Raw genomic sequence first — 27006 nt, 5'->3', positions numbered from 1 at the left:
CCGACCCCATAAAGTATATATATTCTGGATCAGCATCAATAACCGAGTCGATTGAGCCATGTCTGTCTGTCCGTCTGTCCGTCCGTCCGTCTGTCCGTCCCCTTCAGCGCCTAGTGCTCAAAGACTATAAGAGCTAGAGCAACGATGTTTTGGATCCAGACTTCTGTGATATGTCACTGCTACAAGTATATTTCAAAACTTCGCCCCGCCCACTTCCGCCCCCACAAAGGACGAAAATCTGTGGCATCTACATTTTTAAAGATACGATAAAAGCAAAAACGCAGAATCGTAGAGGATGACTATATGTTCTAGATCGTAAAATCTCAATCAGATTGTATAATTATTATAGCCAGAATCAAGAAAACAATTTCATTCTTTCTCGCTCTGTCTCTCTCTAACACACAGGTTTCATGATCGGTTTTGCCAATTGCAAAATATGAGTTCAAGGATCTCAGAACCTATAAGAGCCAGAGCAACCAAATTTGGTATCCACACTCCTGTGATATCGGACCTTGACCGTTTCGTGTCCAAATTTCGCCACACCCCCTTCCGCCCCCCCCAAAGGACGAAAATCTGGGGCATCCACAAATCTCAGAGACTATTAAGGCTAGAGTAACCAAATTTGGTATCCGCACTTCTGTTAGATCTCACTAATCTGTTGTATCCACAATATGACACAATAATGACCATAGAGGGAGGTAGAGGGAGATCCGGCAATGCCATAATTCCACCGCCATATGTACAAACCTCTCGCTGTCGTCTAGGATATTATCCATTTTGTTTATTTTCGTGTTTAATTTTTCATGTTTTTTTCTACTCATTTAAGAAACACTACACCGTGAATAGCTTAATAATAAATGAAAATGAATTTATATTTACATAATATAATTTAATCAAAAAAGACAAAAAGTGTTTCTAAAATGCAAGACTCGACATTATAAACCGATTTGTTTTTAAACCTAACGCGGCTTGGAATGAATCGTTTCGCCACGTAGACATTGACCACTTCTAGCTTAACTAATAGAGAAGACTTTCGCCTGGAATATGCGGCAGTAATCCAGTAACAGTATTCTATATGACTGCCTAGCTTCCGGCGGCACAGCACGTAGGAGCATCGGAAAACAGATGAACTCTTTTCCACACCACCAGCATTTGGTAAAGTTCTAGGCGCGTTTTTTTTAACGTGGTATCCCCAGTAGGCCTACTCCACAGTTCTACAAAATCTCAATTGTGTCCATATGTGTGAATAGAATGCGGCGGATCTGTCATAAAAATTAAAAACAGATAATTGTGTACATTTCGGGGTTTTCTGAGTTAAGCCGTAAACTGATTAATTACCGTGTCCCTCTATCCCTCAGATGCCTTGTGTCGTATGATTCGTGTATCCTGTGTTATCTATAGCTGAACAACTTTCGTGTTGCTTTTCGGTTGGGTTTTCCATCGATCCATCCCTCGATAAATGTTCTACGTATGTATATGTATTCGCCATCGTATAATGTGTAAGGATTCTCCGAAGTGTATTGGTGTTGCCTGGGTGATTGAGCGAAAGTCTGAATTGTGTCCTGATGTGCATCGCTTTTATCCTAAAAATGAAGAGCAGAAAATTAGGTGTACAGTTCAGAATGAAAATTATTTTTTTTGCGGAGACACTGAAACTGAACAATTACCAATCGCTGCCTGCCTTGAGACTCGAGCCGTCCCGCCACAGAAGTACTTCTCCTCTGTGGTACCGTACATATGTACGAGTATATGTGTTCAATACGTATGACCCATCCATTGTCTACTGGAACTGGTCGTTTGCATCGTGCTGTCTAAAAAAAGGTCAATTTATCAAAAAAAAAAAAAAAAATATTTACAACCACACAAATTAAGCTTACATTTGTATGGGGTTTTTTTTTCCTTTTGTTTTGTTTTTTAAATTTTTTTTTTTTTTTTTTTTACACTCTATACTTAAATCTAAAAACACTTTTTGCTTAAAATTAGTTGAAAACAGAAAATTTAGATTTTTATGTGTGGCCTGGATGGTGCCTATTTATATACTGATATTTTCCAGTAGTCTACATCGCATCAGAAATTGAGAACTGGGGTTTCATCGGGCATGGACTACTGGGTTTACTTTTTTGTCGAAAATATGTGGCTTTAGTTTTGTGAGAAAAGTATGCCGAGTGCTTCATGTGCTACATAAGCTCTTCCAGTGTTTTTCGAGGAAGACAATCCGCGGGGTCCTCCAATGGATTGAGAAATACGGATTTTGGTCCTGATATATATATTCGGCTTGCACTGTTAATAAAAAGTTCTCTAAGAAAAACTCGCATGTTTTTGGTTCGCTTGGTTTTTCATCTTTTTTTGTTGTAATTTTTTTCACGTTTTATTAATAAAAAAATGTTCAAATGTATGCGGTTGTTTTTATACCCGATACTCAAAATGAGTATTGGGGTATATTAGATTTGTGGTAAAAGTGGATGTGTGTAACGTCCAGAAGGAATCGTTTCCGACCCCATAAAGTATATATATTCTGGATCAGCATCAATAGCCGAGTCGATTGAGCCATGTCTGTCTGTCCGTCTGTCCGTCCCTATTAGCGCCTAGTGCTCAAAGACTATAAGAGCTAACGCAACGATGTTTTGGATCCAGACTTCTGTGATATGTCACTGCTACAAAAATATTTCAAAACTTCGCCCCGCCCACTTCCGCCCCCACAAAGGACGAAAATCTGTGGCATCTACATTTTTAAAGATACGATAAAAGCAAAAACGCAGAATCGTAGAGGATAACTATATGTTCTAGATCGTAAAATCTCAATCAGATCGTATAATTATTATAGCCAGAATCAAGAAAACAATTTCATTCTTTCTCGCTCTGTCTCTCTCTAACACACAGGTTTCATGATCGGTTTTGCCAATTGCAAAATATGAGTTCAAGGATCTCAGAACCTATAAGAGCCAGAGCAACCAAATTTGGTATCCACACTCCTGTGATATCGGACCTTGACCGTTTCGTGTCCAAATTTCGCCACACCCCCTTCCGCCCCCCCCAAAGGACGAAAATCTGGGGCATCCACAAATCTCAGAGACTATTAAGGCTAGAGTAACCAAATTTGGTATCCGCACTTCTGTTAGATCTCACTATAAAACGTATATCTCAGAATTTCGCCCCCCCCCCCCTTCCGCCCCCACAAAGGACGAAAATCTGTTGCATCCACAATATTGCACATTCGAGAAAACTAAAAACGCAGAATCATAGATAATGACCATATCTATCAGATTGCTGAATCTGGATCAGATCAGATCATTTTTATAGCCAATAGGAACTAATCAATTTGCAGTGGCTACGCAGCGCCCGACGTCACGCTCAGACTGATTTTCTGTCTCTCTCGCACGCACTCTTTGTCGTGTCGTTTAATATTAGCGGCGTCTGCCGGAGGAGAGCCATACTGACTTAGTATCGGGTATAACTGTAGAGTTGCGGTGTCCGCAGCAACTCACAACGTTCCACCTCGTTAGAGTAAGTATCGGTAGAGGGAGATCCGGCAATGCCATAATTCCACCGCCATATGTACAAACCTCTCGCTGTCGTCTAGGATATTATCCATTTTGTTTATTTTCGTGTTTAATTTTTCATGTTTTTTTCTACTCATTTAAGAAACACTACACCGTGAATAGCTTTATAATAAATAAAAATGAATTTATATTTACATAATATAATTTTATCAAAAAAGACAAAAAGTGTTTCTAAAATGCAAGACTCGACATTATAAACCGATTTGTTTTTAAACCTAACGCGGCTTGGAATGAATCGTTTCGCCACGTAGACATTGACCACTTCTAGCTTAACTAATAGAGAAGACTTTCGCCTGGAATATGCGGCAGTAATCCAGTAACAGTATTCTATATGACTGCCTAGCTTCCGGCGGCACAGCACGTAGGAGCATCGGAAAACAGATGAACTCTTTTCCACACCACCAGCATTTGGTAAAGTTCTAGGCGCGTTTTTTTTAACGTGGTATCCCCAGTAGGCCTACTCCACAGTTCTACAAAATCTCAATTGTGTCCATATGTGTGAATAGAATGCGGCGGATCTGTCATAAAAATTAAAAACAGATAATTGTGTACATTTCGGGGTTTTCTGAGTTAAGCCGTAAACTGATTAATTACCGTGTCCCTCTATCCCTCAGATGCCTTGTGTCGTATGATTCGTGTATCCTGTGTCATCCATAGCTGAACAACTTTCGTGTTGCTTTTCGGTTGGGTTTTCCATCGATCCATCCCTCGATAAATGTTCTACGTATGTATATGTATTCGCCATACATAATGTGTAAGGATTCTCCGAAGTGTATTGGTGTTGCCTGGGTGATTGAGCGAAAGTCTGAATTGTGTCCTGATGTGCATCGCTTTTATCCTAAAAATGAAGAGCAGAAAATTAGGTGTACAGTTCAGAATGAATATTATTTTTTTTGCGGAGACACTGAAACTGAGCAGTTACCAATCGCAGCCTGCCTTGAGACTCGAGCCGTCCCGCCACAGAAGTACTTCTCCTCTGTGGTACCGTACATATGTACGTATATGTGTTCAATACGTATGACCCATCCATTGTCTACTGGAACTGGTCGTTTGCAACGTGCTGTCTAAAAAAAGGTAAATTTATCAAAAAAAAAAAAAATATTTACAACCACACAAACTAAGCTTACATTTGTATGGGTTTTTTTTCCTTTTTTTTGTTTTTTTCATTTTTTTTTTTTTTTTTTTTTTTTTTACACTTTATACTTAAATCTAAAAACACTTTTTGCTTAAAATTAGTTGAAAACAGAAAATTTAGATTTTTATGTGTTGCCTGGATGGTGCCTATTTATATACTGATATTTTCCAGTAGTCTACATCGCATCAGAAATTGAGAACTGGGGTTTCATCGGGCATGGACTACTGGGTTTACTTTTTTGTCGAAAATATGTGGCTTTAGTTTTGTGAGAAAAGTATGCCGAGTGCTTCATGCTACATAAGCTCTTCCAGTGTTTTTCGAGGAAGACAATCCGCGGGGTCCTCCAATGGAATGAGAAATACGGATTTTGGTCCTGATATATATATTCGGCTTGCACTGTTAATAAAAAGTTCTCTAAGAAAAACTCGCATGTTTTTGGTTCGCTTGGTTTTTCATCTTTTTTTGTTGTAATTTTTTTCACGTTTTATTAATAAAAAAATGTTCAAATGTATGCGGTTGTTTTTATACCCGATACTCAAAATGAGTATTGGGGTATATTAGATTTGTGGTAAAAGTGGATGTGTGTAACGTCCAGAAGGAATCGTTTCCGACCCCATAAAGTATATATATTCTGGATCAGCATCAATAACCGAGTCGATTGAGCCATGTCTGTCTGTCCGTCTGTCCGTCTGTCCGTCCGTCCGTCTGTCCGTCTGTCCGTCCCCTTCAGCGCCTAGTGCTCAAAGACTATAAGAGCTAGAGCAACGATGTTTTGGATCCAGACTTCTGTGATATGTCCCTGCTACAAAAATATTTCAAAACTTCGCCCCGCCCACTTCCGCCCACACAAAGGACGAAAATCTGTGGCATCTACATTTTTAAAGATACGATAAAAGCAAAAACGCAGAATCGTAGAGGATGACAATATGTTCTAGATCGTAAAATCTCAATCAGATCGTATAATTATTATAGCCAGAATCAAGAAAACAATTACATTCTTTCTCGCTCTGTCTCTCTCTAACACACAGGTTTCATGATCGGTTTTGCCAATTGCAAAATATGAGTTCAAGGATCTCAGAACCTATAAGAGCCAGAGCAACCAAATTTGGTATCCACACTCCTGTGATATCGGACCTTGACCGTTTCGTGTCCAAATTTCGCCACACCCCCTTCCGCCCCCCCCAAAGGACGAAAATCTGGGGCATCCACAAATCTCAGAGACTATTAAGGCTAGAGTAACCAAATTTGGTATCCGCACTTCTGTTAGATCTCACTATAAAACGTATATCTCAGAATTTCGCCCCCCCCCCCCTTCCGCCCCCACAAAGGACGAAAATCTGTTGCATCCACAATATTGCACATTCGAGAAAACTAAAAACGCAGAATCATAGATAATGACCATATCTATCAGATTGCTGAATCTGGATCAGATCAGATCATTTTTATAGCCAATAGGAACTAATCAATTTGCAGTGGCTACGCAGCGCCCGACGTCACGCTCAGACTGATTTTCTGTCTCTCTCGCACGCACTCTTTGTCGTGTCGTTTAATATTAGCGGCGTCTGCCGGAGGAGAGCCATACTGACTTAGTATCGGGTATAACTGTAGAGTTGCGGTGTCCGCAGCAACTCACAACGTTCCACCTCGTTAGAGTAAGTATCGGTAGAGGGAGATCCGGCAATGCCATAATTCCACCGCCATATGAACAAACCTCTCGCTGTCGTCTAGGATATTATCCATTTTGTTTATTTTCGTGTTTAATTTTTCATGTTTTTTCTACTCATTTAAGAAACACTACACCGTGAATAGCTTTATAATAAATGAAAATGAATTTATATTTACAGAATATAATTTAATCAAAAAAGACAAAAAGTGTTTCTAAAATGCAAGACTCGACATTATAAACCGATTTGTTTTTAAACCTAACGCGGCTTGGAATGAATCGTTTCGCCACGTAGACATTGACCACTTCTAGCTTAACTAATAGAGAAGACTTTCGCCTGGAATATGCGGCAGTAATCCAGTAACAGTATTCTATATGACTGCCTAGCTTCCGGCGGCACAGCACGTAGGAGCATCGGAAAACAGATGAACTCTTTTCCACACCACCAGCATTTGGTAAAGTTCTAGGCGCGTTTTTTTTAACGTGGTATCCCCAGTAGGCCTACTCCACAGTTCTACAAAATCTCAATTGTGTCCATATGTGTGAATAGAATGCGGCGGATCTGTCATAAAAATTAAAAACAGATAATTGTGTACATTTCGGGGTTTTCTGAGTTAAGCCGTAAACTGATTAATTACCGTGTCCCTCTATCCCTCAGATGCCTTGTGTCGTATGATTCGTGTATCCTGTGTCATCCATAGCTGAACAACTTTCGTGTTGCTTTTCGGTTGGGTTTTCCATCGATCCATCCCTCGATAAATGTTCTACGTATGTATATGTATTCGCCATCGTATAATGTGTAAGGATTCTCCGAAGTGTATTGGTGTTGCCAATATCCTAAAAATGAAGAGCAGAAAATTAGGTGTACAGTTCAGAATGAAAATGATTTTTTTTGCGGAGACACTGAAACTGAACAATTACCAATCGCTGCCTGCCTTGAGACTCGAGCCGTCCCGCCACAGAAGTACTTCTCCTCTGTGGTACCGTACATATGTACGAGTATATGTGTTCAATACGTTTGACCCATCCATTGTCTACTGGAACTGGTCGTTTGCATCGTGCTGTCTAAAAAAAGGTCAATTTATCAAAAAAAAAAAATATTTACAACCACACAAATTAAGCTTACATTTGTATGGGGTTTTTTTTCCTTTTTTTAATTTTTTTTTTTATTTTTTTTTTTTTTTTACACTTTATACTTAAATCTAAAAACACTTTTTGCTTAAAATTAGTTGAAAACAGAAAATTTAGATTTTTATGTGTTGCCTGGATGGTGCCTATTTATATACTGATATTTTCCAGTAGTCTACATCGCATCAGAAATTGAGAACTGGGGTTTCATCGGGCATGGACTACTGGGTTTACTTTTTTGTCGAAAATATGTGGCTTTAGTTTTGTGAGAAAAGTATGCCGAGTGCTTCATGCTACATAAGCTCTTCCAGTGTTTTTCGAGGAAGACAATCCGCGGGGTCCTCCAATGGAATGAGAAATACGGATTTTGGTCCTGATATATATATTCGGCTTGCACTGTTAATAAAAAGTTCTCTAAGAAAAACTCGCATGTTTTTGGTTCGCTTGGTTTTTCATCTTTTTTTGTTGTAATTTTTTTCACGTTTTATTAATAAAAAAATGTTCAAATGTATGCGGTTGTTTTTATACCCGATACTCAAAATGAGTATTGGGGTATATTAGATTTGTGGTAAAAGTGGATGTGTGTAACGTCCAGAAGGAATCGTTTCCGACCCCATAAAGTATATATATTCTGGATCAGCATCAATAACCGAGTCGATTGAGCCATGTCTGTCTGTCCGTCTGTCCGTCTGTCCGTCCGTCCGTCTGTCCGTCTGTCCGTCCCCTTCAGCGCCTAGTGCTCAAAGACTATAAGAGCTAGAGCAACGATGTTTTGGATCCAGACTTCTGTGATATGTCCCTGCTACAAAAATATTTCAAAACTTCGCCCCGCCCACTTCCGCCCCCACAAAGGACGAAAATCTTTGGCATCTACATTTTTAAAGATACGATAAAAGCAAAAACGCAGAATCGTAGAGGATGACTATATGTTCTAGATCGTAAAATCTCAATCAGATCGTATAATTATTATAGCCAGAATCAAGAAAACAATTTCATTTTTTCTCGCCCTGTCTCTCTCTAACACACACGTAGCATAGCCGGCTTTGCTTAGAGTAAGACATTAGCGCCTAGATCTCAGAGACTATAAAAGCTAGAGCAACCAAATTTGGTATCCACACTCCTAATATATCGGACCGAGACGAGTTTATTTCAAAATTTCGCCACACCCCCTTCCGCCCCCGCAAAGGATGAAAATCTGGGGATATTCACAAATCTCAGAGACTATTAAGGCTAGAGTAACCAAATTTGGTATCCGCACTCCTGTTATGTCTCACTTTAAAACGTTTTTTCAAAATTTCGCCCCACCCCCTTCCGCCCCCACAAAGGACGAAAATCTGTTGCATCCACAATATTGAGGATACGAGAGAGAGCAAATAGAAAGACGCGCAAGAGATCAAAAAATGAACGCATTTGCATGGCTCTCATTTACATTTTTTCACCCGGTCAAAGCGCGCGTTCGTGAGTCAGCTCCGCTCTTCCATCCGTGAAAATCGGGAAAATTGTGAAAAATGCAACGGGAAAATCGTCGCGCAGGTGTGTGAAGTAAAGTTTAGTGTAGTGATGCAGTAATTAGATATAAATGTTGAAATAGATGTGTTCTTTTTGTAAGAAGATGTGTGTGTGTTCATGGGTGGGTCGCAGGGAGAGGCAAAATGGCAATAAAAGGGCAGCTCGCCGAAGAAAAAGTGCAGTAATGTTAGAAAAATATGTAAATAAGCATATTATTTTTGCATAAATTCTATTTTTCATGTGTAAAAATCTAAAATTTGTTGCTGTTTCGTTTTCTCGCTTTTTTTCGTTTGATCACGTGAGTTCCTGCAATGTGTGTGTGTGTATGCGTGCTTGCAAATTCGTCAAGTTTTTTCCCTTTCCCACTCCACGATAAAATAGGACAGTGAAGAAGAGAATCAAAAAGGAATGAGAGCTCTCGTTCGAAGTGAAGTTCGTGGTAGGGTAGGCGCTCCGTATGCTGCTGATCTGACTCTCTCTTTTTAGTGTGCTTACACGAACTTACGCCCTCTAGTGCCTCACCTTTAATTAATATGCAAACAATTGGAAATCTTGTTCTCTTATTGGAAATCAGTTTGCGGGGTCGCAGAAATAAGCAAAATGGCAACAAAAAAAGGCAGCTCGTCGAAGAAAAAGCCCAGCAATGTGAGATATTCGTACATACATATATGTACATTTATATGTGCAATGTTTAACATATATGTACATATGTAAATAAATTATCTAAAATGTGTAATTGTTTCGTTTCTCTTTTTTTCGTCAAGTTTTGTCCCTTTCCCACTCCAAGATGCAAGAAGAGAATCAAAAGGGAAGGAGTGCTCTCGTTCCAATAGGGTGAGTCATTCCTATACTGGTCTATTATAATAATTTTTGAAAAATCGTAAAGAAATTATTACCTTTTAAAGAAAAATAAAAATTTTAACGAAGAATGCTTTCAAGCTCTTTTTATATATGGAGTTCTTAAAATAGGTATAACATATAAACTTCTTCTTATTAAAACTAATAATTATCTACACTCCTAGGAGGTTTTATTTAAGGAAATATCATGGGATATTGTGATTTTGTATATTAAAATAGCATTTTTATATCTGCAAGGTCCCCATATTTTCGCTGTGCTTCTTCTTTCAGTTAGCCGCTTTTATTAACTACCAATTTTAATTAATCCACCCCCAAGCAAGGCTCGATTCAAAACGCATTCTAATCAAAAATTATTGGGTGCGTGTCCAGTGCAGCTCCAGAGAGACCATGAATGAATGAGTATGAAAGAAACGAACAAAATCGCACTCACGCAAAGGAGGAGGAGGATGAGCAGCAGTTCGATTGAGGGAGGAGAAGCCCAAGCCGAAGCCGAAGCCCAGGAGAAGCGCGTCTCGAAGGCGACGGTCTCGCGCATGACTCGTAAATAAAATTGTAGCCACAAGCATAACAGACCCCAGACCCCAGACCCCAAACCCCAAACCCCAAACCCCAAACCCCAAACCCCAAACCCCAGACGAGGGCAGACCCCTGACTCCAGCCAGCAAGCGGAAGCCAGCCAAGATCGGACTCGGCCCGCACAGCAGCCAACGGATTGGGCAAGGTTAGGATCAGCTTAGGTCTCCTTCAGCCTCAGTAAATTGCTGGACGTTCGGAGCTCGGAGCTTATCAGATCGTTGGCCCCCTCAGACCAGAGCCATGCCCATGCCCAGAGATCCAGATGTGCTCTGGCAAGTGCTCCCGATCCCCAAAAGAATGGGCAGAGAGGCACAGATGAAAGCTGGCTGCATCTCGGTGTGTGGGAGCTGCTACACAGCCATTTACACGTGTGCTCTTCCGTATCGATCTGCTCTCCCGCTCTCCTGCTCTCCTGCTCTGCTCTGTGCGTGTTCCATAATATTTAAAAATCGCAAAAAAGTTAATTGCGAAAAATTTGGTAGGCCTTGCATTTGGTTTTGCTCGTTTTTCTCTCGCTCATTGCGTGTGCAATGGATAAATGATAATGATAAGAAAGGCATACCCAGTGGTCTTGGAATTCCAGAGGAGCGGGGTGGCCAGGGCAGGGGAAAGAGTACTGAGTGTTTTCGTAATTAAATTTCTAGAAATATTACATAAAATGCGCATATTTCCGCATCGATCTAAGGCCATAAAATCACCCAAAAATATGCCTATTGTTTTTATAAACCGCAAAAGTAGTGTCTGGCTTGTGGCTGGTGTTTCTGGCGACCCACAGCATCAGGCAACGATAAAAGACAACAAAAACTGTGGAAATATAAAAATAAATAAACTAAACCGAACCAAAAGGAAAGACTTTGCAGAGAGGACTTCTGTGGTGAGGAGGAGGTGGATAGTGGTGCCAGAGGAGTGTCCTCCTCCACTCCATGGATATTGGTGGTAAGTGCCGGGCTAAATGGCTTCCCCATTAAGGCTCATTTGAAATCAGACACGTCCGATTAAAATCTCATTTCTCACCTTGTGGTCCGTTTCGACTGCAGCTCAAATTGGAGTTGGGCCCCGACTTAAACTTCCATTTCCACTTGGCCTGAACTGAGACGGAGACTGTGGCTGAGGCAGTGGCAGAGTCAGACTGGGACTGGGACCGGGACCGGGACTGGGAGTCAGGTATAGCTACGAGGTACTCGTATAGGGAAAGGTAGACACAAAACAAAAACAGCTGCAGCAAAAAAAAAAATCATATTTAGCTGGAGAGCAAGGCAACAATTCCAGCACCCAAGGTGGGCCTCCAGCCTCCAGCCTTCTGCCCCCAGCTCCCTGCCCGCTTTACTGCCATTGATAGGCTGCGATAGAGCCCCAGCCAAAGGTATTTCCCAAACATCCCGAAGGCAGTCACTATTTCACGCCTTTTTGCCACTTATTAAAATAGGCAAAATGTCTATTAGCCTGCTTCTTGGTAGCTGGCATGGAAAAAAAGGCACCATGTGGGTGGCTGGCAACTGGAGGTGGAGCGGTGGGAGCTGGGGAGCCGAGGGGACCGTAACGTGTTGGTTTCTCATAAACATTTGGTTGGCCTGGCCCCCGGTGTCCGCCGGCTCTCAGATGCTGATCATTGGGAGCTGCATTCCACTATCTTTGAAGAGATATCAAGGTTGAGTGCGGGGGGCTGCAGGGGAAGATCGTTTCTGCCGCATGAAAGTGGGTTTGAAAGAAAAGTCTCGAATGGAACTGATAAAGGGAGTTCTAGGAGAGCTCTTCAGGTGGAACGTTTAGGACTGTTTTGTATACGAGTATGGAGATCATTCTTAAGGGAAAGTCATTATAGATCTTAGCTCAGTCTTTCACCTAATAGTAAGAGGTCTAAAAAGTGCCTAAGAGTGTACCATTTCAGCTCCACATAGACTATCATATCATTCAGCGAGCTGTTCAGTCTTCTTTCTAAGGTTTTAAGGCCCAATCTCCCAGCTTTTTTACGCTTAAAGAAGTCCTTCTTTTTATTTTATATTATAATTATATTATATTCAAAATAAATCCATGTTTATTTCAAGATTATTCAGTCCATGGGCTTTCCTCCTGCCCCTCCTGCCCTTCTACACTTCCTTCTCCTCCTCCTGCTGCTCCTCCTTTGAACCATTAAAAACCCTTAATAATTTTTCTTGCCTTGTGCATCGCGATAAACACGCAAAATCCACTCCACACACACTCGACACCTTTTTCGCTGTTGTTTTTTGTGTTTGGCCCAAAGAGATTTGAGCCAAGCCACCCATATTCCGCAATGAATCGGATCGGCTGGTGTCCCCTTTGGGCTATTTAAGCAAATGATCAGCACAGGCACAGAGCAAACAGCCGACACGCAACAAGGCTGCACCCGCTCCTCCCTTCACCTCTCTCCCCACTCTCTTTCTCTCTCTCTCAAGTGTGAATTGTTTCGTGCCCAGAGCTAAGTTGGCCAGATAAGTTGGCCGGCTGGCTGGCTGGCTGGCCACATGCAGGTAAAGGCCAAAACAAGCAACGCGGAAAGGTAGGGAGTCAAGTATTGCGACTAGAAGATACCCAGTAGGAAAATGTTAGTGGGTTTGCGAGAACAGATAAACGTTTTCTGATCATGTGGGGGTGTCAATTTCTGGTAGTTTCGGTTTTTCTGATGCGTAACACATACCATCTGACTCAGGTTTGAAGTTGAGCGCATGACAATGGTGAAATTCGGGGTCTATATCACGAATCAGCGCTTTCGGATGAGCGGAATATTCAATATTTGGCTCGGGAGAGGAAAAAAGAAGTGGATGTGTATTCTAGACGTACTTCTTGACGTTGTCTGCCATTTTCTCTGTGAATATCAGTGAGTTCTTCGCTGTACCCAAGGACATAGGGGTTCAGGGCTTCTTCTAAGGATCCTGTCCGCGATTATAACCAGATCTGTAACAAACATCTAACCAAATAGAACATACCTCCACACTCCCACCCAGTAATAGGTACAAAAAGTTGCAGCTGCCTTAGCCGAGGCTTTTTGCATATGAAGAAACACACTAAGAGAGAGGGATAGGGAGAGCGAGAGGATGTGAAGGGTAAAGTTGAGGCAGAGAGAAGGTGGCTGGCGAATTCTCTTGTGGTCTCTGGGCTGGCGTGCAAATTCTTGACGTTTTTTCCCACATTAAGTGCATTGTTTCGGGGGCTACTGGTCTTTGACTACGGCTCAGAGATCGCCTATAGCCGGAGGTTCCGAGGTTCGGAGGGCAGCTGCGAGATCTCGCTCCATGCAAAACAGCTTGTTAAGCACTTGTGCCTCCAACAAAAACAACAACAGCAAAAACGTTGCACATTGTGTGCTCGACTTTTGGCTTGCGGGTTCCCTGGCGAGAGGTCTGCTGAGGTCTGGGGCTTATTAAGCAAAAAAAAAGGAGGGAAAATGTAGCATAAAAAGGTAGCAATTTCTGTGCTTAACCCGATCACGCATTATTATCATAATCAGATGGGCTTCAGAGGCATCATTATCATTATCGCTATCAGGCAAGGCCAGGGCCAGATCGGAGATCAAAGATGGCACAAGTTAAGATCAGTTGAATGAACCTGGTGGATACATATGTACAGGGATATTTCAAGATTTTTAGAGTTTTAGAGTTTTTTGAACGTATTAAAAATGTTCCGATTTTTATGCTGAATTTTTGTGAATTTCCTAACCAGTCTTTAGGATAATTTTCTTATTAAACTCAGCCCCACCACATTGTTGGAGTACATGCCACATACATACTATATATGTATATATTTATGTGTATTTTAGCTGAAACAAGAAAAGCACATTACTCATACGCCCTGCCGGAGGTCTTCTGCTTAACGAAATGAAATTTCTTTCTCATATTTCTCATGTACAAAGAGAGAGAGGAGAAAAACCAACTCGAGCACACGCTCCACTTGAAAATTCAATAAAAAAAGAAATACAAGAAATTGATCAAAATTGAAAATGGGCAATCGCTTTGACCTCCTGCTCCTGCGGCCTCCCGGAACCCCCTCCCTGCCTGCCATCGTAAACAAATACCGATTGCTTCTGCTATTGGCGCTGCTGCCTGGTACAGTTTGGCTCATAAATATTTAAAAATTAATTTCACAATATGTCCAGGGAGAGGGAGAGGCAAAAATTGAGGATGAAGCCTGTAAGCAATTTTTCAATTTCATACTTAATTTTATGGCATAAATGCCAAAGTTTTATGGAAAGAAAGAGAGGGGGTGGGGGGTAGGGAGTAGGATTTTGGCTTATGTAACCTTTCATCATATTTTATAGTTTTATATGTGTGAGTGGCTGTGGCTGTGTGAGAGGTTCTCTGAGGTGCAAAACTGGGGGCCAGCGTAATTACATACGACCTGCCAGGGCAACGCCTTTTATATTCTAAAAACCCATACACCGATGCACCGCTTGCACTTGTACGGGTGTAGTGGAGTATGTAGAGTGGCCCTGTGGGCCCCCTTCCTCGTGGAGGTCTCCCCAGCAAATACCTTTCATATATAGCACTTTGGTCCACAGTTATCGTATTTTATGTGCATGTGCTTCGTTGTCCTGGTCCTCTGGTCCTTGGATCCTGGTTCCTCTTTGCTCTTGTTCCTCTTTTCCCTTTTTTTTTCTTTTAGTTTTCGCCGCACACAGCAGCCGCCCCACAGGTCATGTAGTTTTGCAACATTTTCTGCCATTTGTGCAGTTTTTCATGTTCCATGGCTTCTCGTGTGCCATGGCTGGGATATGAAAATTTTCCAAGCGCACTGAACGAGTGAGGGAGAAGCTAAAAGACAGAGAGAGAGAGAGAGAGAGAGAGAGAGAAGGAGAGATGCAGACTGTGAGAGAGGGAGGAAGGGAGCATGTGCATCTGTGTGCGCATTCAAGTTGGGAAAATTGTGCACTTACATTATCATAATGGAAATGCTTTTGACTTGAGTGACCAGGGTTGTCAAAGCAAGTAAGGAAAATAGTCCGAAAAATTTTGAACGAAAAATAAGAGACAAAAATTATAGAAAATCTGTGAAAAAAAACAAATGGAGAGCAAGATTAAAGCAAAATTTAAGAAAAATTAAGACATTAAAAAAATTATACTTAAAATTTTTAAATTAATTTAAATCAGAGAAAAATTAAGAAATTCCCAAAATTATATATAAAATTTGTTAAATTATTTTATTTGTTTTCGGATAAGATTGATCGATAAAAATTAAGAAATTCCCAAAAATATATTTACAATTTTTAAATGTCTTAATCATTTTCTTATAAGATTGATTCTAAGAAAATAATTTATAAATTAAAAAATGTTAAATATAATTTGGCGAGTTTCTTAATTTTTTCTGTAGTTTCATAATATTTTACAATTAAAAAGAATAAATTCTAAGACATATTCTCAATGAAAAGTAAAACCATTTTTAGAAATTTTTACATGTGTCCAGAAATGGTCCCTAAAGTAGATTCATTTTATATTGATTTCTTAGCCGTTCAAGCAATCCAAGGACTCGTAAAAATATTTGAAAAATTCCATATTATTTGGATTAAATATTCCTAAATTAAAAATCATTTCCTTAGTTCCCCAAAACACGCTGACAACCCTGTTTGAAGCACCTCTATCTTGCAACTCTGTACGTAAATGTGAGCGAAGGAAGCCAACTGTGCCACGGGACTCCCTATCCTGCCGCTGCTGCTGCTGCTGCATATACACGAGCATCCATCCGTCCCTCCACCCGCTACTCCTCCCCATCGCCCTAGGCTGCCATTGTATTCTGATTGTGCGCCTTACGGCCCAGAACTCCTCCAAGAATGTGCCCCTGTGTGTGCATGTGTGTGTGTGTGTGTGAAGAGATGGAAAATATTATTTTTCATAAATTTTAAAATATACCCAGGCCCCAGAAATCGAGCGAGAGAGAGGGCAAGCTTGTGTGGGTCTGGCATCCTGCTCTGGCGCGGGGTTTCGGCTCCCTATATACGAGTGCCAGCATAACGGTAAATGGCAGCCATATAAACGCACACACACACAGAAGAAAAGAAAGGCAAAGTAGAGGGAAATGTATGCAACATTTTACAATGCAAAAGCCATTTACTTTGGTTAGGAAAAAGGAGCAGAGAGCGAGAGAGAGAGAGAAGGAGTAACCTGAGTAAGAGAAGGACAGACTCGGAGAGAGAGAGAAAGGAGCTGTATATACGGCTTCCGTGTGCCTGTGTGTGTCTGTGTGTGTGTGTGTGGCAGTCAACATATGAAAAATGAAAAGTCACAACTGCGAAACGGAAGCGAGAAAAAAAATATACCGTTGAAATACAGCCTGGGAAAAAAAAGAAGAATATTTCTCCTCTTTGTTTCCTTATATACAACGTATGTACATACATATATCCCCGGCCATTGTATGCCACCCACACATACATCTAAATATACGGGTGGTATATGTTCCTATATATAGGATGAACATTATAGGAAAGTTTCAACTTTTATGTCGTGTGTAATGTAAATAAAAAGAGACAGGAAATGTTTGTGAGCAGCAAAAAAAGAAAAGGAAAAGTGGAAAATTCTAAAAAGTTCAAGGGGGAGATATAGAAAAAGCCATAACTTATGGAACAGTCAGGGGGAGGGGGGGAGGGGGAAGGGGGGGACAGGGTCCTTAGGTGCCTGGCCCTTCAATATGAAAAATGATGAGGGAGAGGAAAGAGCAAAAGATTGGTAGAGTGGGGGCGACGGCAGGGATGGCATTCTCAAGTTTTATGGGGCGTATACGGAATGTGCAGAATGGAAAATGGAACAGGGCCTTAATGGGGGTTGGGGAGGGGTTCGGGTCACACGCCTCCGCTTTTGAGTGTGGGCGTTGCGCTCTGCATATAGTCAAATGATAAGAAACAAGAGAGAGAGAAAACACACACAAAGCAAAGCTGGCCATCTCCCTCTAGCCCTTCAGCTTTGGCTGTATAGCTTTCTCACTCTATCTTGTATCTTTTGTTATATTTTAAAATCTGTTTTCCACTGAAACATAAACTTTTAGGGGAGGATTTTGTTGGCTCAAGAAGAATGAAAGCCTTTTTATGAAGGGAGCGTTGCTGAGGGTTCAGATTGAAGGCGATAAGTAAATTATGTTGCTTAAAAACTTATTATTAAATTTAATAATCAAATAATTAAAGTCCCAGTGCAAAATATCTACTTTCTGAGCCGTTTGAAGTGTTTTATTCCCCATTCAGAAAGCTCTTTCTATGATCGAAGGAAGCCGAAAACAAAAACACATCAGGAGAGATGAGAAACCATTAATATTGTCTTTCTAGTGAAAAGAATAGGGCCCACGACAGACTAAGTTGCTAAGAGGTTAAAGAAAATGTTCAGTAAATCCACTTTTTAGCAAAGTATTCCAGGGATAATCCCATCAAGAATGCAAACCATGTTTAAATATATTTTATTTCTTACCCTAAGAAATGTTTTTCTATAAATATCGAACCATTTACCCAAAGATCTATCTTTTCAATAAATATCCTGATTTCTTGCTACCTAAAATATATTTATAATAATCATAAAATCATCATCCAATGTATAAATAACCAAAACTATACTTAGATTTGCTCCATAAATAGTTGGGCGACGCTTCCAAGAACCTCTTATCCCACAATTGCCCCGCCACAACAAACCACAAACTATCGCTATATCTATTGCTTAGCCATCGATTAGTTAGATTTAAGCAACCCCAACCCCAACAACAGCAGCAGCAAGGGGAGACAACTTAAATGCTTACAAAGACAAAAAAAGTACCAAAGAAACGGAACAGAACAGAAAGTAAGAATGAAAGAGGGATACAACAAGCCAAAACACAGCCAGACAGACAGACGGAGAGACGGAGAGAATAGAAGTGACAAACCAAAAATAAAAGAAGCCCAGCAGCAGCAGCAGAAGGAGAAAAGAAGAAACATCCTTCCAGGAGGAGGGAGGGCTGGGGGGTAAGACTTTTCCTCTCTGCGCGCTAATCAATGAAATTAAAGTTGGACCAAAACGAAGGAACTTTAAGAACTTACTACCGAAGAGTGGGGGGGCTAGCTCCATAGGGGGGTGGTGGAGTGGTGGTGGTGTAGTAAGCGAGAGGCTGCCAACTTTAATGAACGGAAATTAGCCAGTCGCTGGCGAAGGCGAAGGCAAAGTCAAAAGGTAAAGGCCCTCTCGGAATACATAGAGATGCGATGCGATGCTATGCGATGCTGTCTCGGGGCGAATTGCTCCAACGACGCGAGTTGGGGCGAATTCGAAGTCGCCAAACCACAGAGAGAGAGAGAGAGAGAGCGAGAACAGACATGCGCCAAAGAGAGCGCCAAAGTGATTGGCTGCCGTCGGGCCATGTGTGTGTGCGTGTGCGTGTGAGAGCGCAGCTGTGTGGATTTCCCCTCTGCTGCTGTTGCTTCTGCTGCCGCTCTCCGTTGAGGCATAAACAAACCATTTTGAATAAAATCAACAGCAGGCAGCCAAAGCTCCCAGCTCCCAGCTCCCAGCACCCAGCTCCCAGCAACAATTTTGTTGCACATCGCAGCGCTGTGGAACCCAAGTTTTTGAGTGAGAAAAATCTCTGCCTCCATCTCTGCTGTGGCTGCCTCTTGTTTGGGGGGCTGCTGGGCTGCCACAGCCAGATTCGGATTGCATTCAATTGCAGTTTTTCAGTTGCAACTCCGTTGGCCGTTTGTCGGTTGTCGTCCTCGCGACTCCTCTCGTTCTACTGCCTCGTTTTTTCTGTGCGTTACAGCAACAACAACAACAACCGTCAAAGGACGCCTCTTGTAATTATTTTAATTTATGCGTTTATCGCTTTTTGCCTTGTTTTTGCCGCCGTTTTTGTGGCCGCTTCATCGCGTTTCTGCCTCCTCTTTCCGACTCCTTTTCTGATTCGCTTTTTGACAGTCCAGCGAATAATTCTCGGCTGCTGCCATCATCGCAATGTCAAATCTTGGCTTTTTCTGTTGTTTTGTCGTTTCTTTGTTTTTGTATTGCCGAGGATTTTGGTGTGGCAGGCACTGCACGGGGCACGAGGCACGGGGCGTATGCGTAATGTGAGTTGGGAAAGAGATTCAAGAATCCAAGGGACTGCCGTCGGGTTACAGTTTTCATATAAATGGATGGCAAAATAATACAACTTGGGCATAAAGTTTGGATTTGAAGTTGTTTATTTTTAATATAATAAATATTTGTAATAATTTTAAAGTGATTATTTTATTGGGGAAAAACTCACGATAGCAGTCGAATTTTTAGAGCGGATATAATATTGGAATATAATGATTTATTGATTTAGAAAATTTTAAAATAATAATTCGCTAAAACACGAACCAAATAGAGGATATAGGCTCCTTCCAGTTAAATCCTAGATTATGTTTGTTTTTTTTTTATTTATTTATTTTAAGTTGTGAATTTTAACTGAATTTTAGGCCAAGAAAATTGTATATACCTCTCACTCCTCTGCCTCATCGCCCACCCCCAGTGCAGAATACATTTTTATGCCGCTCAAAAACTACAAATCAACTTAAGGGAGGAGGGGGGGAACAGAGCGAAGAGAAGCAGCAGAAGCGAACGCCAGTCAATACATACATAATTCCAAATCCGATAAGAGCCACCCACTCACACACACACACACACACATTTATATATAGAACCCACCCACACAATACACGCATTTGATTTTAAAACTCGTGCAAAGAAACGTGCAAAAAAAAAAAAGAAAGAAAATAAAAGAATGACCGAAAGAAGAAGCAGGAAAAACGAAGTCAAACGGCGCCCCAACCATCCAACCACCCAACCCCAGCCCACAGCCCAGTGGCCTCCCACAAGAGCCACCTGCTGGCTGGTTTACAGCCCCTCACACACACACCCACACACACATATGTACAACCCATACAAACACAACAAAATCTTCTATAAAAAAAAAAAATTCACATTCGCTTGACATTTTGTGGATACATCGGACTTCGTCGTCGTCATCGTCGTCGTCTTCTTCGTCGGCTGCAGTCGTCGCGAACTTCTCTTTTTCTCTGTTTTTTGTGTGCTTCTTTTTTTGTTGTTGTTGTATTTTTTGCTCATATCTCCTTGCGCGTTTTTTTAAGTCAGTCGTTTGTCGGAAGTCAATCAAAAAGCGTGTCTCTCTCCCGCCCAGAGACCAGAGCCCATAGCCCAGAGGAGAAGTGTCCCCGAGGCGAAGATCGCCGCCCTCCAGAACCGATCCGATCCGATCCGCAACCGAAGCAAAGCGAAGGGCGTGAAGCAGTCCCGCGACTTGCTCCCAATTACAATTTTGAAAAGTGTTGCAAAAGAAACAATTAAATTATAATTCGAGCCCGGATTCGAACAGAACAGTGTTGCCGTGTCGTGTGCCTCCCCGTGTGACAAACGGCAGGCAGGAGGTGCGCCCCAGCAGTTCCACCAGCCCAAGTGAGTGTGTGTGCCTCTGCCTGAGATCCATCTGTGTGTGTGTGTGTGTGTGTGTCGTGCTTGTAACGCCCACACTTAAGTGGAACGATCGATGGATCAGCTAGCAGTTCCAGAAACGAGACCTTCTAGGGCTCCTCCGCTGACATTTTGCAGCTTGTCTTGTCAAACTGTTAATGAGGTGCCTCTGCTCTCAGGAGTGTGCGTGTGTGTGTGTGCGATTGAGTCCTTAATTGGCAAATGTGTGTTTGAGGGCCAACAAGAACAAGTGCCTCGATATGGCCAGCGATTTTTTGGCTGGATTTTGGCGTATTGGGGCTTACAGCAAAACGAAGAAGAGCTTTGACAGCTCGCGCAGATTTTTCACATTTCACATTTCACACTCAATGCATTTACAACACTGTTTTGGCCACCTGTATAGGTATGAAAATTCGGAAAAGTTTTGTTTTATAATATGCTCAAGGATTTTCCCATTTATTTGCGAAACTTTCGAAAATTAAATTAAAAGCAATTAATTATTAAATATTAGTTCTAGCCCCAACATAAAATTAAAGCAATTAAATTTTAATGTATGAATAGAAATAATATTTAATTGTTTTTAATTCAATAAATATAATAATAATAATAATAATAATAATAATAAAATATTACTCTAAATGATTGGTTTTAAAAGTCTTTTAATAATTCTGAAATGGTATTATGTAAATTTTTATTTAATTATTTTTTTTATTTATTTATTATTTATGTAATTGTTATTTATTTATTTTATGTTTATTAATTTATTTTATATTAATTTAATTATTTTATTTTTATTTAATTTTTTTCTCTTTATTTATATGTCTTTGATAGGATGTTATTTATTTTTTCATTTTATTTTTCAAATAAAATTTCATTATTAAATAAGAATAAAGGCAATATAAAGATCCTATTTTTACGTTGGCTTCCCTCAGAAATTCCTTATAAATAAACCCTCAAAAATTATGTCAGAGGTACCCGCTCATTGAGAACAGTTATAGTATTTATGGTTTATAACCACCCCTTCCCCTTCCACGTATGGAAATGATTTTTTAATCAAGACAAGCCATTACTCAATCACAAACCGAGCAAATCACATCGTCAATCTTAGTTCCGTGCTATCTTTACAACCGAACTACAAGTTCGTACACCACCCCCACCATCCAATACGAAATTATGAAAACAGAAATTCGAAATTGGAGACAAACAATCGGCAATGTTCCGGGTATTATACGATACCAGACATGCGCTATGCGATACGATCCCATAGGCAAAGTCAACAAATTGTGTTTAATTTTAAAACAAGATAAAGTTTAACGAAAATAGCAAAAGCCCCAAATATCGGGGGCAATAAGAAATAACCAATTCGATTGAGAGAAGAGAATTATTGCAAAATGCCAGGAGAGTGGAGCGGAGGAGCAGTGTTGAGGTGGAGAAAAAAATTGCATTTAGTCGGTGCCACCTTTGATGTGGCCTGTGCTATAACGACTCTCGGCAATTGGTTGCTGACATGCAAAGAACATAATTTCCAGCCAAACGGAATTGATAACCAATCTCCTTCGTGTGGCACTTTTCAGCGAGCCAATTTGCGGCACACTGACAACTCAATTGATTTGTTTACAAGTGCCATTAATGTATAGTTAGACCCCAGCCCCAACCCCAGCCCCAGCCCCAGCCCCAGCCCCTTCTCTATGGTATGTAAATGGTACCCCACCTCTCCTAGTATTTCCATAAACTTGCTGCACTTTTTTCCGTGCCGTATCTTATCTGCAGGTCTGGGAGGAGCACAGTACAGCCCCTCTTCGGGGCATTTGATCGTCATCGTAGTTCGTATTTTTTCGATGTAGTTTAATTTTCCATTTCCTTTGATTTTGTCGCCCTTTGGCCGTGTACGGGTACGGCTACGGCCACGGTCTTCAGTTCTCCTTATCTCATTCGACTTCAATTTGTTTCCAATTTACAACAATTTCGTTTCAGGTCGCATTCTGTAAATATGCTTTGTCACTTTACCTATTTTCTGTTTGCATAATGCACGGTTTTTTATTTGTTTATTGTACTCTTTTTTTTATCGATGTGATGTGTACTTTGGTTGGTGCTGTGGCAAACACGGGTAGTATGGGAATATTTTTAAATTTTAAATATTCCACGAAAGAATCTGTCTTTTTTTTGGTGGGGTCTACAGGGAATGCTATGTAGATTTTTATGATTAGAAAATGGTAATCTTGGAAGAAGAAACACTATAGATTTAGTACACCCAAACATAACCCTGTTTAAGTTAAATATTCCGGTATTAGATACAAAAATAAATGTATAACAAATTTTTTTATTTGGCCTGTAATTAATCTATATATAAAATATTTAATTAATATAATAATTAAATTATTGTTAATAAGTAAATAAATATATTTCAGATCTGAAATTATATATATTTCCTAAAAAATTATTATTTTAGGTATATTCTTTAAATAATTTATTTATTTATTATTCGCCAACGGAATAAAAAAAAAATCCTTAACTGGCTAGGCTAACTTATTTCTATCTTAACAAATTAATTAAATAACAAATAATTAATTATTATATTATGTTAATATTCTAAGAATTAAGTAATTGAATAAATAATTAATATAATAATTTATATATATAATAATTAAATAAATAATTTATATAATAATAAATACTATACAATAAATAATTAATATATTTTTAATTATTATATTAATTAATAATAATTAACAATAATTTATTTATAATATTAAATTTTTATTTTATAGTATTTATTATTATATTAATTATATTTATATATTATTATTATATTATTATATATTTATTTAATTACTTAATTCTTAGAATTCTTCGAAATATATTTATTTTAAATCTGAAATATATTTAAATTAATTATTTCCACTCTCGGAGCAAATCTGTTAATTCTCCGTATAAATATTCTATGCATATAGAACTCTTTCTGGGTTTTATAATTCATTGAACGATAAAATACAGTGGAACCCACTTGCATTTAGTTATGAAGGGCTTCTTTGATGAATTGTGTACTCGGGAAATTCCCCATAAATGGCCCAGCCCTTATCCCCCTTTATCTATATAGAAAACGGCAATCTAGTTAGTCACTCCACAGAAGCTATGGCTATGGCGGCTTTAGCCCAATGAAACAAACATCCGCTGGACTTGCAAACCCAATCATTGTTTCCACCCACAAAAAGGGCGTTCATTCAGAGGAAAATTCGCGTGAAAATCACGGACTGGTTGGGCCGCGAGAAAAAATCAATTACTGCCGTTATCGTGTCACAGACATCCATCGGTGCGGCGATAGAGTTGTGCGCCCCTGTATTTAATAACAGCATTTTAAAAAGCACTTAACAGCAAATTAAGCTTTCAGCAGAAGCTGCCACAAGGCAGGAGAGGCATCTCGAGAAGAAGAAGAAGACACATTTTTAATTATCAACCATTTACAGGAGGCAGGAGGCAAGAATATATATCGCCAATGGTCCATGGGTCAATATCATAATCTGAGACAGCAGCAGCAGGAGAAGAGCCAGGAGGAGCAGAAGGGGAAGGAGGAGCACTCAGAGCAGTCGAAGAAGTTGGTGGAGCAGCAAACAAGTCGCCAGAGGCGGCAAGGAGCACTGGACGTTGTCATAAATCAAAGCGACGCAATTTGCTGCTGACGAACTGCGTGCAACAACAGCAACAACAACGACTATGCCATTACTGCTGGCCACAACACACGGCAACAATTCCCATCATCAACACTTGAGCTCTGTCGAACAGTCAGCGGCAGCCACCATGTTGCTGACGTCCCAGGCAGCAGCAGCAGCAACATCAGCAGCAGCACACTGCCTTGCCACAGCAACATCCGCCACACACTGCAGCCTGGCAGCAGCAGCAGCAGCAGCAGCAAATAGAACGGCAACAACAACTACAACAGCTTCGGCATCAGCAACAGCAGGTGTTAATGTTCAAATTACTGGCAAAGGCGTTGCGGCCACAACTCTAGTCAACGATCAACTGCAACTTCCACTTCAAGTTCCACTACAACTCCAGGCGGCTAATTATGCCGCTAACGTTGGCCATTTGAATGGCTTTAACCCTAAAGACAACTGCCCACCAGTTCCACCCACCAAAGAGGAGCAGAACTATGAGGGATTGCTACGCCTGCCGCAGATCCAAGTCAAACAGGAATTCATGGAGTCGCTCCTAGACAGAGCCAGCCACAATCCGATGAGCCAACAGCAGCAGGCAGCAGCAGCAGGTGAGTGTTTTGGGGGTGCTATATGATCTGGGTAACCGAATATTACAGATGATTATGAGAGTCTTCTCTAGAGAATAAATAGGAGGCTTTCCCCTAAAGAAAAACTTTAAAGAAAACTTGGATGGTTCTATGACTATTTTGTATTCAATACCAAAAGCTTAGAGCTCTCTTTATAAAGAAAACTTCTTTCTGGGGATGTGTATGACCAGCTTGACCCTTTTTTCCCCTCCTCCACCCACCAGTCACTCCTTCTAGAACTCCCCTCGAATGCATATGTGTATTTAAAAACCCGTTAAGTGAAAAATGAGGTATTTACAATGTGTTAACAAGCACATAGCCATTTTTCATGGCCTCTTAACCCCAAGAAACCCAAAAAACAACCTTGACAGGGCACCCCCCCAAAAGGCAGCCGAGCCCGTGCCAAACGCATGCTTAGGAGATTTTCAATTTTGTATGCATCGAAACAGATTTCATTTTTTATTGCCAGAGCTAGAGCCAGGGTCGGGGTCGGGGCCAAAAGGTCGTCATCTTGATAGAGAGAAAAGGATGCGACACAAGGGACCCGGGCTAATATTGCAGCAGAGACCCTCCTTGCCTCCTTTCCTCCTTGCCTTTGGCACAGTCAACGCCTTTTCTGCCACGAGTGCGAACATTTATGAAGATTGAAAGGGTTGTCAAACACTTCATCCATCTTAAGGGACAAGGCCACGAAGAGACCCACAAGAGGCGCACATCGCACACCGCACACGAGTAAAGGGTGAAGGCGACAAGGAAAAGGGTGCCCCGTCCTGTTGCTCCTGTCTAACCGAAAGAAAAAGGGGGTTGTCACGGGGAAACATCTTGTTTTCTTTCGATTATTGAAACTGCCATTTTGCCATTTCATGATCTCACTCGGGGACGGACAAGCACACACACTTCTTACGACCGAAACCCCGAAAAATAGGGCTTATTAGATGGTCCGCCTCATCAGCATTCATCTTCATATGTAAATCCATTTCCTCTGGCCCCAGCTCGGAAATGCTCCCATGACATGCAAAACCAGAAGAAGAGAAAAAAGAAACCCCCCTAAGTGCCGCAATTATCAAAAATTTTAAGTAAAACAAAAAACTGAAAAAACTGAACACGCGACCGGAAATTAAACTCAATTTAACCAAAATGAAACTCAACCAAGTTGGGATTTTTGATTAGATTTTCTGTTAGATATTCGTAGAGATACCAAGATCGTTAGCATCTGGACCGATCCATCACCAATCTCTGCGGCCAGCTTCCACTTACGTTTTGTTTCATAATTTGACATAAATGAGCAAAGCCAAGGCAAACAATGGCATAGCCAGGGTAATTCATCAGTGGAAATGGTACTACAGACTGTACAAACCTACAGATACGTACCTCTGGGCAGCAACTCAAGAAAACAATTACCGAAAAGGCGTCGAAAGTGCAGTAGCAGCCGCAGCAGTCGCCACATGAAATAGACACAGAAATAAAAACTCAATATGATAACGTAATTTCCTTAATTGTCAATTAAAGAATACAACCCACAAATAAAGGAAAACGAAAAACGAATGACCTTTCGGTGGAGACTACGAGTGAAACCGAAGCTTTTGTACCCTTGTTGGGTTTTTTTTTGTAGAAGTAAAAGTTTTTGGATGGTATTTTTATGGGAAATTCGAAGCTGAATATGGCTATCAGGACTATCACAAGACTAGACTATTGCGGACTTCAAGAATACAGGGTATAACCCTGAACAAATTCCCTTGGCTGACTCTTCCACCTCGTGCAGGCTTCTCTTTCTATCCCAGTGTTGATTAGCAGTTAAGGGTGGGTTATAATGTCCGGAATTTATTCAAATAGTGCTTAGCTCTCTCTCTCTCTCTCTCTCTCTCTCGCTCCCTCCAAGGCTAGCTCTCTCCCTG

At 40.7% G+C, this 27006-nt stretch overlaps 1 protein-coding gene and 1 long non-coding RNA gene across 10 annotated transcripts in view; one reads left to right on the top strand and one right to left on the bottom strand.

Moving 5' to 3' along the window:
• Positions 1 to 1171: 1171 nt before the first annotated feature.
• On the bottom strand, positions 1172 to 7512 carry LOC108163285. 9 transcript variants are annotated; one of them, XR_004473074.1, is made up of 4 exons: positions 4688 to 4715; positions 1668 to 1811; positions 1339 to 1583; positions 1172 to 1262 (listed from the first exon to the last, which is right to left on the bottom strand). It is a non-coding gene; the product is annotated as an uncharacterized LOC108163285 (long non-coding RNA). The 9 variants fall into 9 exon arrangements; XR_004473076.1 differs by having other exon boundaries at positions 1668 to 1807; positions 4688 to 4713; XR_004473075.1 differs by lacking the exon at positions 4688 to 4715 and adding an exon at positions 1878 to 1892.
• Positions 7513 to 20502: 12990 nt separating this feature from the next.
• The window catches only part of LOC108163445 (POU domain protein 2), a 33548-nt gene continuing 27044 nt past the window's right edge, over positions 20503 to 27006 (top strand). Inside the window, exons 1-2 of the mRNA XM_017298729.2 lie at positions 20503 to 20817; positions 24297 to 25093. Of these exons, the coding sequence (XP_017154218.1) occupies positions 24544 to 25093 (550 nt within the window). The 5' untranslated portion in view covers positions 20503 to 20817; positions 24297 to 24543. The remainder of the gene's footprint in view (positions 20818 to 24296; positions 25094 to 27006) is intronic.

This window comes from Drosophila miranda, chromosome 4, assembly GCF_003369915.1.
Source record: "Drosophila miranda strain MSH22 chromosome 4, D.miranda_PacBio2.1, whole genome shotgun sequence".
In the NCBI taxonomy this organism is placed as follows: Eukaryota; Metazoa; Arthropoda; class Insecta; order Diptera; family Drosophilidae; genus Drosophila; species Drosophila miranda.
The sequence above is the reverse complement of the archived record's forward strand: the minus strand, read 5'-3'. Positions and strand labels throughout refer to the sequence as shown.